Below are 13096 nucleotides of genomic sequence, written 5' to 3' on the forward strand. Positions count from 1 at the left end.
TATCATCAAACAGGTGGTGGGAAGATAAATAAATGCTGAATTTAAGGAGAATTTGATCAAGTAACTATAATATTTTCCATGTGAGTGGGGAGCATAGGAAAAATCACTTTAGTGTTTTTAAGAGGACTTCACTGACATCTGAGCTGAGTAGAAAGAAGGAGATAATCTCTAGCTAGAGAAATCTTTCCCTCATGTTACACTTTGGGTTACAGAAGGGTTAAGTCACAGGAGTTTAGGAAAATAGACTAATATTAAATACAATTCCTTACAGCAAACTCCCATAATGTGATTTAATTCCCAGATAGAGTTCATTTTGGTTTTTTAATTGTTATTTAAAACACTTAAGTGAAAGCCATCACTGACATCCTCTCCTACATTCAAAGACATCTGAGTAACTACTATTTGCAATATACTCTACCAAGTTACAAGGGTGGATGGAAGAAAAATGAAGACAGGTTTTTTTTTTTTAAAGATTTTATTTATTTATTTGAGAGAGAGAATGAGATAGAGAGAGAGAGCATGAGAGGGGGGAGGGCCCGAGGGAGAAGCAGACTCCCTGCTGAGCAGGGAGCCAGATGCGGGACTCGATCCCGGACTCCAGGATCATGACCTGAGCGAAGGCAGTCGCTTAACCAACTGAGCCACCCAGGCGCCCTGAAGACAGGTTTTTCGAGGTTTTTTTTTTGTTTTTTAGAGAGAGAGAGAGGGAGAGGGGGGCGGGAAGCAGAGAGAGAGGGAGAGAGAATCCCAGGCAGGCTCCATGCCCAGTGTGGAGCCCAACACGGGGCTCGATCTCACGACCCTAAGATCATGACCCAGGCCAGGAATCAAGAGTTGGAGGTTTAACTAACTGCACCATCTAGGCGGCCCTGAAGACAGGTTCTTATTACCTATACTCCTGTGGCCACCTCCTCTGCTTACTCATTAAAACTCTGCTAACACCAGAGTTGAAAGACACGTTTAAAATGTCCAATGAGGGACGCCCAGGTGGCTCAGTCAGTTAAGCGTTTGCCTTTGGCTCAGGTTATGATCCCAGGGTCCTGGGATTGAGTCCACATCGGGCTCCTTGCTCAGCGGGGAGCCTACTTCTCCCTCTGCCTGCCACTCCCCCTGCTTGTACTCTCATTCTCTCCCTCTCTCTAGCAAATACATAAAATCTTAAAAAAAAAAATGTCCAATGATTTTCATTTTGAGTTACTTTCTCAAGTAAGGTCTATAGCCTTAATAAAAACAAACAAACCAGACTGAGAAGGTGTTAAAGTAAATCTACACTAGTGAACTCCAAAGAGCATTTCTAATCTTTTCCACCAGATCAGATTACTAGAAATCACATTCTTAGTCACTGGGAACAAATATGGAAAAAAGAAGATGAAAAATTCTCTAGGCAGAGAATAAAGAAAGAGGCCTCAAAGACATCTTTATTATTATCCTGTATCTTTAAAATTCTGAAACTTTTTATGTGTAGGGAATGCAAACAGTTTGCTGGCAGACACAGTTAACATTTATGAAGTGATACTAGTGTTAAGACTGAATGGAGGGGAGCCTGGGTAGCTCAGTCTGTTAACCATCTAACTCAGTTTTGGCTCAGGACATGATCTCAAGCTTGCGCTGGGCGTGGAGCCTGCTTAAGATTCTTGCTCTCCCTCTGGGACACCTGGGTGGCTCAGTTGGTTAGGCATTTGCCTCCGGCTCAGGTCATGATCCCAGGGTCCTGGGCCTGAGTCCCACATCGCGCTCCTTGCTCAGCGGGAAGCCTGCTTCTCTCTCTCCCTCTGCCTGCCACTCCCCCCTGCCTGTGCTCTCTCTCTTTCTGACAAATAAATAAATAAAATCTTAAAAAAAAAAAAAAAGATTCTTGCTCTCCCTCTCCCTGCATCCCCCTTCCTCTAAAAAAACAACAAACAAACAAAACTAAATGGAAAAAAGGTTAAAGGGTTTAGTTACAGTTCGTATCTTTGTGCCCTGTGTAATATATGGGCCATATGCTATGACCATCTGCTGACTTAAGAGCATGGTTTTTACAGAGAACGCTTTACTTTCACTGAGACCACTTTGCAGGGACTTACGGAAATATTTTTTTGAACCAAATAAATTGACACAAACTGGGATGGCTTTAGATAGAAAGCTTTCATTAATTGACTTTTTTTGGTTATAATCCGTAATACTAATTTTATTCTTTAAAAAGGTTACTTTTGGGCACCTGGGTGGCTCAGATGGTTAGGCGTCTGCCTTCGGTTCAGGTCATGGACCCAGGGTCCTGGGATCAAGTCCTGCATCAGGCTCAGGAGAATTGAGCAGTAAAACACTCGTGAGATAGAAATAGGGACAAGTAGAAAAACGGTAAATAATGAAGAACTACCAAACTCACCCAACACCTCTCCCTTTATTCTGGGAACAGCGTCGCCATTTTATGGAAGAGCTAGTGGTGGGGGTGGGGCTAGGTGAATGAGGAGCTGTCAGCTGCTATGACTCTAACCTCATAGAAAAAGCCAGTCTGGGACAACGAACACAATGGACAGAAGTGGAAAGGGAGAGTATGTGCCCCTGGGTCTAGTTTCTTCTGAGGCCAGCTCCACTTTGGCCTCTATACACAGGCTGGATAGATGAGACCTTTGTGGTATAGAAGGTTTCGAATGCCTTCTGTCAGTTCCAACCAGAAGAAATCTACTGATGGAAGAGGGAGGCTGGAATGCTAGCAATACTCCCTCACACAATGGATTAGGAACTGGAAGCACAAAGCGCTGAGTGACTTGCCAGGATAACAAGGTTACAGAGCTACACTTCAGGTCTTCAGACTTCCAGTGTGGGGCTCTTTCTTAGTCTTAAAATAGGGGGTACAGAAATGAAAGTAGTAGTGATGCATTTTCATTCTTTTTGCTGTTTATATTGTCTACAGCAAAGATTTGTTGTTTTATAATAAGCAAAGCTGTGGCGCCTGGGTGGCTCAGTCATTAAGCAACTGCCTTCTGCTCGGGTCACAATCCCAGGATCCTGGGATTGAGCCCCGCACTGGGCTCCCTGCTCAGCGAGGAGCCTGCTTCTCCCTCTCCCACTCCCCCTGCTTGTGTTCCCTCTCTCGCTTTTTCTCTGTCAAATAAATAAATAAAATCTTAAAAAAAAAAGAAAAGAAAAGTTACTTTAAAATGGACAGGAAGAACATTTATAGATATTCTCATGATCAGCCAGGAGACATTTTTCATTTAGCAGAATGACTTAAAGGCTTAAAAAATCCTCTGTTAAAAAGCTAAGTTCAATGACAATTTTCAAAAGAGAATTAGTACCCACTTAATGGTAAACATCTGCAAAATCAGTTATCTAAGAGCAGGCTTAAGATTCTCTTCTTTTAGCATGTTTCCCACAGATTTCAAATATATCATACCTTTGTGATGAATGGTGTTATGAAAACAAAAAACACATCATAGAGGAGGAGAAGGCCTAAAAGTATCACACATGACTGTTGAAAAAAGAAAAAATTTAAAGGTCAAACTTCCATGTAAATTAAGAGATTATATTGTTTTGCAAGTACGAATAAATATGCAAAATTACATTTGAACACTATTTTTTCAAAGGCATTTAACGGTTATTACTATTTGTAGTTTTATTCTACAAATCACATTAGAAATTTTATCTTGTTTATCCCATTCTTTAAAAAAAAAAGAATCACTAACTCAAAGAAATGTTCTTCGTTGATATTTTGTCTGTAAGGATTTTATGAATTTGGCATATTATATAAATGATTAAAAATATTTTAGCTAGCAAATCAGTGGTTGGCTATAGCTGGTGATTAGGACTGACTGCTAAAGGGCAGGACAGAGCTTTTGAAGAGATGAGATATCTATAATTGACTAGGATGATGGCTACAAAGTTATTCATTTATAAAACTTCATAAACTGTAAACTTAAGATGGGTACATTTTGCTACATGTAAATTATACTCAAATAAAGTTGTTTTAAAAAGAAAAGATTAGGGCGCCTGGGTGGCTCAGTCGTTAAGTGTCTGCCTTCGGCTCTGGTCATGATCCCAGGGTCCTGGGATTGAGCCCCGCATGGAGCCTGCTTCTCCCTCTCCCACTCCCCATGCTTGTGTTCCCTCTCTCACTGTGTCTCTGTCAAATAAATAAATAAAATCTTAAAAAAAAAAAAAAGAAAAAGAAAAAATTATTTTACCTAGCAAAGCCATATACTTTACCTTGAAGTTGGGTAACTTCAGTGTTTTAATTAAATTCAGACAGAAAGCAATCCCCAAGATATCCTGTAAAATCCAAGCCCACCTAAAATCAAAAGAAATTACTCTTTATGTAGTTTATGTAGTTATTCCTAGATGGGACTTTTCAAAAGAAATTGATCACTAACTTCAATTGTTATGATTTGACTATCTGATTATTAAGCAGCAAGTATAATGACAAAAAACCTCTCATATACTCCATATTTATTAATTTGCTGTCCTAGTAGAATAATGAACACTACCATACTAAGGAAAAGTTGAAAGGCTACCTCAGAACATACATTGGATATAGTACATACTTATCTTTAACCTTTGAACTTATACATGTTTCTTTCGGAAAGGTAGCTCATAACAAAGGATATTGGTGTTAACATATGTCCAGATAGGTGGAATCTAAAGGAAATGAGAGCTATGTAACATAATCTACCAGGAACTGATATGCATAATTATCAACTGAAGCTGCCTAAATTGTATTAAACTTTGCTTCCAAATTTTAGGCTATAAGTGGTTTTGGCCTTTAATAATTTTATTAATAAACCATTAAGAAGTTAAACATTTTTTTCTGGTTATCCTTCCTGCAAATGCACAGATACCTGTATATTTCCTTTTATTTCCTTTCTTACATAAAAGGTAGCATACTCTATATATATAATCTTTTTTCACTTAAAAATACATCCTAGAAATCACTGCATATCAAATTCACAGAGATCTTCTTCATCCTTTACAGCCACATTGTACTTCATTGTGTGGATATACCATAATTAAGTATATTTTTGAAGGCTATTTCAGCTTAGATATTTAAATCATAACACACATTTTCTTGACTACATGACCTTAAATCCATTAGCACAAGATCTGTTTATTTAAGTACTTATTTAGCTTATTTCAAGACTATGGTATTCTGGGATAAAAGCAAAAAGAAATCTGTAATAATCATAATGCGTAATTACCAAGTAAGACATAAAATCATGCATCCTTAATTTAAAAGCAAATACACTGAATACTCATACCTATCCTCATTTCTAAATACGGCCCAAACAACAGCTACTGCTATGCACAGTCCAGAGAGAAAAATAAGTCTCACTTCAATGCTTTTGCCACGAAACATAATCCTAAAAAACAGATTGAAATAGGTCAGTTTACTCTGTAGGTGAAATATAATGTTCACTTAAACATGGGACACGACAAATGTTAACCACAGTCACAAGAAAGCTACTAAAATATCAACTTAAAAATCCTAATTTAAGTAAAACAAATAATACATCAAGAAATATTTATCAGTTCAATAGAACTGTCTATGATGAAAATGTTCTGTATCTGTGCTGCCCAGGACAGTAGCCACTAGCTATATGTGGTTATTTAGCATTTGAAATGTAGCTAATGAGACTGAGGAACTGAATTTTTAAATTAATTTAATTTTAATTAAATTTTAATAGCCACATGTATATTGGCTTACAAAGGTTTAAAATACCACTTCTACTTTTCCCTGTATTGTTTTCAATTACAAAGACCAATGTTATCAGATTCCTTGTAAGAGATACATACGTGCATCGTCCACATGGTATCTTATGAATGAGTGCAGCAAGACAGTTGTACAGACTCATTGCTGATGCTATGCAGAAAATTGCTATCATAACATAAACTAGAAAAAAACAAGACACTAAATTATATGAGAACAGAAGGAAATGTGATCAGAAAATATTTATACAAGCAACATTAATCTAGCTTTCTTACTGCATCATGATACTTTCAATGCAGTGACCGTATTATAATCTGAATTGGTTACTAAGCTGAAAATATTTAGATCTTGAGTTTTATTGAAAAGTGGGCATTTTATGTGTTGTTTTAGTTCCATTACACATTGGTAGGATTGCTCAAGGGCTGAAGCTGGCTCTACATTTTCTATCATTCAATGATTCAAACTAACATGTCTGTTAGAGATGTCTATGAAGTGAGCTGTAGGCACTGATAAGTACTTAAATGTAAGGAACGGACAAATTAAGGAAGGAGTAGAAATGCTTTAAAAATGCAGCTTAGGGATGAGAACTGACATCTACCTTAGACATTAACCATGCTATCTATATCTTCCTCTGGTGGAATTTATCTCTAATTATTTGACCTGCAGTAAAACCAAATCCATTCAAATAAACCACTGTTATGATATGAAACTAAGGTAGTTAAATTCACAAATATCTGTCTATATTAGCTATACTTTTTTGAAAATTATTTAAAATTATATCTGCTCTCCTTATTCTTAAAAAGGGGGAGAAATTATTTTACTCTAAAATAAAATGTTCATTTTAACTTTCTCAAAATTTCACAATGGAAATACAAATTTTACCTTTTTCACATTCTACTAAATTTCAGAAAACTGTAACTGTTCTGTACTCTAGATATAGTAAATCAGGGATAGCCACTTTCTTTCTTCTTCTTTTTTAAATCAATACAGCTTTTATTGCACCTTTAAAATGTCACAGAAAAGTCTGAAAAATCATCTGGCATCTTGTTATTTCTGCAGCTGGACAACTTAGATCTTTTTCATGAGTCTGCAGAACTGTTCCTTTTTCAGAAACAGATACCATCCCCAAATTCTCTGATATCCTTGTTTTTAACTGTTGGCCACTTTCTAACTGGTGAACTTGGACAAATTACTTTTTTAGTCCCTTGTTATTATTTGTTATTTATGATTACTAGTTATATATGGTAATGTGAGCAGTAAAAGAAAGACAAAGACTGCCAAGTTATGTTTGGTAAGTCATCCACCAAAGGTCGCCAACCCAAGTTTTAAAAGTTAGGTAGAAAGCATGTTCTTGAGACCCTAACAGAGTTTTGGGTATTTCATTCAATGTCATAGTATACTAGGAAAATGATTAGGCATGAGAATGCGTCTGGTTAATATGATCATCTTTAGTTACTTTCTTGAGCATGACTTAACATAAAATGGTAGGGGGAACCTTAGCAATTTGATATATTTCGTATATTAAAAATGGCAGCAACTTTAGCCATTAGGAACCATTTGGAGGTACATTAAATCTTGCAATATCACATAGATTTTGTAAGAGTCATAACAAACTCCCATGTCCCAGGATACCCATGAGGTTTAATGATCTTCCTTCTACACAAAAAATTACATTTATAAGCAAGGTCAACTTTTCAAATACCGGTAAGTTTAAGAAAATTTCTCACCAAAAATGAAAATATGTTTTAGGGTAAGGTAGAGGAATCTCTTTTTTCTATCAAAGATCACTAATTAATTGACTGAGGGTCAGACACAAACAACTGAAGGCTAAGTATTAAATTAGAAAAATTAGCTGCACAATGACAATACAAATAACTATCCTAGTATCTACTCTCCCAGCAACAGATTGAAATGAGTGACATTCAAATAATTTTTTTCTAATTGGAAATATAGGTCACAGGTCTAGTTTTTAATGCTGCCACAGGACAGGAGAAATTGGACAATAAGTTGAAACTAACCCAAGTGCCTCAGTTTTCTAGTCCAGAAAAATCGTGCTAATGTTCTCCAAAGAAGCACTGGTAGCCTGTGGTGGTTTTTACAAAGGGTTTTTGCTAGTTCCTACCAGGCACACTTCCCTTTTCCCCAGCGCCTCCTCTTTGTGCTGTGCATTGGCCAGAGATAGCAAATTTCCATTCTTTCAGACCACTAACACCCAGGGGATGGGCAAGCCCTTACAGTTCCTACTCCTACCTTCTTAAAGGAAAAGTACCCATTATTACTTAGACCATAGGCAAGTACTTGTGTGTCTTTAGATGTAGCAGGATCTTGACTGTTTACACAAGTCCAACAAAATTTGAGGAATACATCTTGTTTGGTACACTGACAAAAGAACAAAGCACACTTTGGGGGTAAGCAGAGGCAATAAATTAGTAATCTGAATAATCTTCTATTTCGTGTAACTAAATATAGTCACCAAGAAGTCCTTAGTCTGCTGCTTAGATACTGGGCTCTCCAGCTTTATCTGCAGAGATGGAAACTTAGGGGCCACAGCAGTTCTTTCAAGTCATCCATGAAGAAGTGTTCTTATCTCAAAGACATAGGATACTTTTAATCTGAATATTTTTTATCCCAGAGTGATGGGGATCCAACACTTCTGACAGTTTAAAAAGTTAACATCACTTAATTATTTGCTTAAGCTTTCTGGGCATAATACCTTAAATCTAGTGAAGCAAATAAAGAACTTGTAGGCTGAAAGCAGCAAATATAAAATATGACTTCTTACCCAACCATTTGTAGAAGAAATAAAGTAAGACCATCATAACACAGCACACGACCACAAATATTACAACTGTTAGAGGACTAAAAGTTAAATATTCTTCCTTCTTTCTCCTCATTTCTCTGTCTTCAGTGTTTGTCACTGCCTTCATGCTCTCCCTGTATAAACATACACAGGAACTTCAGCAAATCTCTGCCAAGTACAGTTATTTTTAAAATCTATTTCCAATACGAACTTAAATTTGTTTCTGATTACAAAGTAATATACTTTAAAAAAAGAGCATACCAAACAGAAAACAACTTCATCTAGAAAGTAAAAGGTCCCTATAATTCTACCCTCCAGAGATGATCTGTTTTTAACCACTAACTTTTGAAACAGCAATTTTTCTGGAAGTGAAATTGTTGAAGCAGATGATATTTATCATATAAATAAATTAATGTCTGGGGATGTTTATATTATCTAATTTGAAAACTATATTGATGTAATAAATTTCAGATGATAATCAGGTTCTTTTTACCCTAACTACCAACTTACAGATAGCAAAGTACTTCTAAAATTAGCTTCTCTTAAATGTAAACACAAAATTCTTCTTTTAATCAACTCAGTACTTACTGGATGCCTGTTCTGTGCTCATCAGTGTATTATGAAGGAGTCAAAAGAAGTTCAAGACATAGCTTTGTCCTACCTTGAGTTAAGATAACAAAATATTGTTTTTAATTCTCTCAACAACGCTTGCTAAGTCACACAGCTAATAAAAGGCAGGGATAAAAGTTGAAGAGGAAAGAGTCAGTCATGTCCTTTGTTGAGCAGCAGTCTCTGTTCTGTCATCATATTGTCTCTTCCCAGCTATATGGAACCTACTACATACTCTTCCACCTTCAGTCCCTTCAACTCTGACTTATTAAACTCTCATTCCCTTGGCATACATCCTGACCTTTCTCATCAGGTCTAGGCTTAATATAAACTTTAGGTTAAAAAAAAAGTTTATCTCTATCAAATTATACATTTGCCAGACTGCTTATTTACCAACATACCACTTTCTTATTAGAAAATTGTTAATTGGGATGGTCACTATATTAAGCATCTGTGACTCTAGGGAGGCTGCCTGGGAAGAGTACGGAGAGGGTTTGGGGACAGTCCACTAGCACATTCTAGCAACTGCAGAGCTGGATGACAGAGTATTGAACAGAAGTGTCAATGAAAGTACTATCTGAGTGGGAAAAGGTGCCAACTTTTGGTATCTGTCATTGCAAACAGATATATTTAAAGCTATTTTTATTATAGTGAAAAATTTATATATTCACATATGTCATAGTGAAAGATTTATATATTCTTATTTAGTATACCAGTTCTCCAGGTAGAATGTTTTAAAGGAAGAGATAAGGGTGGCTGGGGTGGCTCAGCTGGTTATGCATCTGCCTTCGGCTCAGGCCATGATCCCAGGGTCCTGGGATTGAGCCCCACATCAGGCTCAAAATGTCTCCAAAATGACATTAAGTATATATCTATCAATAATTACTTTGAGGGCGCCTGGGTGGCTCAGTTGGTTAAGCAACTGCCTTCGGCTCAGGTCATGATCCTGGAGTCCCGGGATCGAGTCCCGCATCAGGCTCCCTGCTCAGCAGGGAGTCTGCTTCTCCCTCTGACCCTCTTCCCTCTCATGCTCTCTCTCATGCTCTCTCTCTCTCAAATAAATAAAATCTTTAAAAAAAAAAATTACTTTGAATGTAAATGGATGAAATGCTCCAATCAAAAGACACAGGGTGAGAGAACGGATTAAAAAAATAAGATCCATCTATATGCTGCCTAACAAGAGAATTCATAAACTCAAGCTTCATAAACTCAAGATAGCATGAAAGAAAGTTTAGCTTTCATTATATGTGGCTCTTGAGCTGATTAGGAGTAGTGTTTTAAAAAGATGAATTGTAGGGACCACGACCTGAGCTGAAGGCAGACACCCAACAACTGAGCCACCCAGGCGCCCTGAGTTACTTGTTTTATAACCAGAAGTTTGTACCTTTTGACAATCTTCACTCATTTCACCCACCCTTAAATCCCTGCCTCCCGCAACTACCAATCTGACTCTCTGATCTTTGAGTTCCTTTTCTGTTTGTTTGTTTCTACATATCAGTGACATTATACAGTATTTGTCTTTCTCTGTCTGACTTATTTCATTTAGCACAGTGCCTTCAAAGTCCATCCATTTTGCTGCAAATCCTGCTTATGTTCTTAATCATTCTTCTTCTTACAGAACTTGTTTCCTTTTTGTCACTGATTCATATTCTCTTTCCTGTATTGTATATACACCCCTCCCCAACCATTCCCACACATACACTTAGTTCTATCTTTATCCTACTTTTAGAATCAGCCACCACAATTTCAAAATCCATAATCTTGAAAAAGAGAATTTTAAAAACAGCAAGACAAAACATTTATATACAAGGAAAACCCCATAAGGTTATCAGCTGATTTTTCAACAAAAACTTTGCAGGCCAGAAAGGGTGGCATGATATATTCAGAGTACTGAGAGGAAAAACTCTGCAGCCAAGAATACTCTGTCCAGCAAGGCCATCATTCAGAATAGAAGGAGAGAGAAAGAAGTTCCCAGACAAGCAAAAGTTAAAGGAATTCATCACCACTAAACCTGCTGTACAAGAAATGTTAAAGGGGACTCTTTGAGTGGAAAGGAAAGACCATAAGTAGGAGTAAGAAAAGTAGGAAGCACAAAAGCAGTAAAAATAAGTATATATATAAATATCAGTCAAGAGACTCACAAAATAAAAAGATGTAGAGTATGACACCACATACCTAAAACATGGGAAGTGAGGAGAGTAAAGAAATGAGTTCAAACTTAGGCAACCATCAACTCAATATAGACTGCTATACGCAGATGTTATATACGAACCTAATGGTAACCACGAGTCAAAAACCAGTAAAACAAATGCAAAATATAAAAAGGAATCCAAGTATATCACTAAAGAAATCCAATTAATTGTGAGAGAAGAGAGCAAGAGAAGAAACACAGAACTACAAAAACAACAAAAATAAAACAAGTAACAAAATGACATTAAGTACGTATCTATCAATAATTACTTTGAATGTAATGGATGGATGAAATGCTCCAATCAAAAAACACAGGGTGAGAAAATGGATTAAAAAAACAAGATCCATCTCTATGCTGCCTAACAAAAGACTCATCTCAGACCTAAAGACACAAACAATTGAAAGTGAAGGGAAGAAAAAGCATTTATCATGCAAATGGGTATGAAAAGAAAGCCAGGGTAGCAATACTTATATTGGACAAATTAGACTTTAAAATAAAGACTATAACAAGAGAGAAAGAAGGACAGTATATAATAATAAAGGGGATAATCTAACAATAAACTATAACAACTGTACATATTTATGCACCCAACATAGAAGCACCCAAATACATAAAATAGTTAATAAACATAAATAAGTGATAGTAATACAATAAGAGCAGGGGACTTTAACACCCCACTTACATCATAGGACAGATAATCCAAACGAAATCAACAAGGAAATGGTGGCTTTGAATGATGCACTGAACCAGATGGATTTAACAGATATATTGAGAACATTCCATCCTAAAACAGCAGAATACACATTCTTTTCAAGTGGACATGGAACATTCTCCAGAACAGATCACATATTAGGCCACAAGTCCCAATAAATTAAAAAAGATCGAAGTCATACCATGTATCTTTTCTGACCACAATGCTATGAAACTGGAAATCAACCACAAGAAAAAATCTGGAAAGACCACAAATAACATAGAGATTAAAGAACATGCTACTAAACAATGAGTGGGTCATTTAAGAAATCAAAAAAGAAATCAAAAATTACATGGAAACAAATGAAAATGAAAATAAAATGGTCCAAAATCTTTGGGATGCATCAAAAGTTGTTCGATGAGGGCAGTTTATAGCAATACAGGCCTACCTCAAGAAGCAGGAAAGATCTCAAATAAATAATCTTACACCTAAAAAAGCTAGGAAAAGAAGAAACAAACCAAAAACCAGCAGAAAGAAGGAAATAATAAAGATGAGAACAGAAAGAAAGGAAATAGAAACCAAAAAAAAAAAACAAAACAAAAAAAACACCAACAGAATAGTTCAAAGAAACCAGGGGCTGGTTCTTTGGAAAGACCAACAAAATTGGTAAACCTTCAGTCAGACTCATAAAAAAAAAAAAGAGAGAGAACTCAAACAAAATCACAAATGAAAGAGTAGAAATAACAACCAACACCACAGAAATACAAAGGATTGTAAGAGAATATTATAAAAAATTATATGGCAACAAATTGGACAACCGAGAAGAAATGGATAAATTCCTAGAAACATATAACCTCCCAAAACTGAATCAGGAATAGAAAATTTGAACAGACTGATTACGAGCAATGAAATTGAATCAGTAATCAAAAAACTCTCAACAAACAAAAGTCCAGGACCAGAAGGCTTCACAGGTGAATTCTACCAAACATTTTTTTTTAAGATTTTATTTATTTATTTGACAGAGAGAGAGAGAGACAGCGAGAGAGGGAACACAAGCAGGGGGAGTGGAAGAGGGAGAAGCAGGCTTCCTGCTGAGCAGGGAGCCTGACACAGGGCTCGATC

General features: G+C 36.5%; 1 protein-coding gene across 2 annotated transcripts in view; it reads right to left on the reverse strand.

The window, feature by feature from the left end:
- SPPL2A (signal peptide peptidase like 2A) overlaps positions 1 to 13096 on the reverse strand; it is a 155977-nt gene that overhangs the window by 15120 nt on the left and 127761 nt on the right. For both annotated transcript variants that reach the window (XM_027570769.2, XM_027570767.2), the window contains 5 exons: positions 8466 to 8617; positions 5770 to 5866; positions 5235 to 5336; positions 4189 to 4270; positions 3380 to 3454 (listed from right to left, as the gene is read on the reverse strand). In XM_027570769.2, coding sequence (XP_027426570.1) covers positions 3380 to 3454; positions 4189 to 4270; positions 5235 to 5336; positions 5770 to 5866; positions 8466 to 8617 — 508 coding nt within the window. The remainder of the gene's footprint in view (positions 1 to 3379; positions 3455 to 4188; positions 4271 to 5234; positions 5337 to 5769; positions 5867 to 8465; positions 8618 to 13096) is intronic.

This window comes from Zalophus californianus, chromosome 6, assembly GCF_009762305.2.
Source record: "Zalophus californianus isolate mZalCal1 chromosome 6, mZalCal1.pri.v2, whole genome shotgun sequence".
Classification (NCBI taxonomy): domain Eukaryota; kingdom Metazoa; phylum Chordata; class Mammalia; order Carnivora; family Otariidae; genus Zalophus; species Zalophus californianus.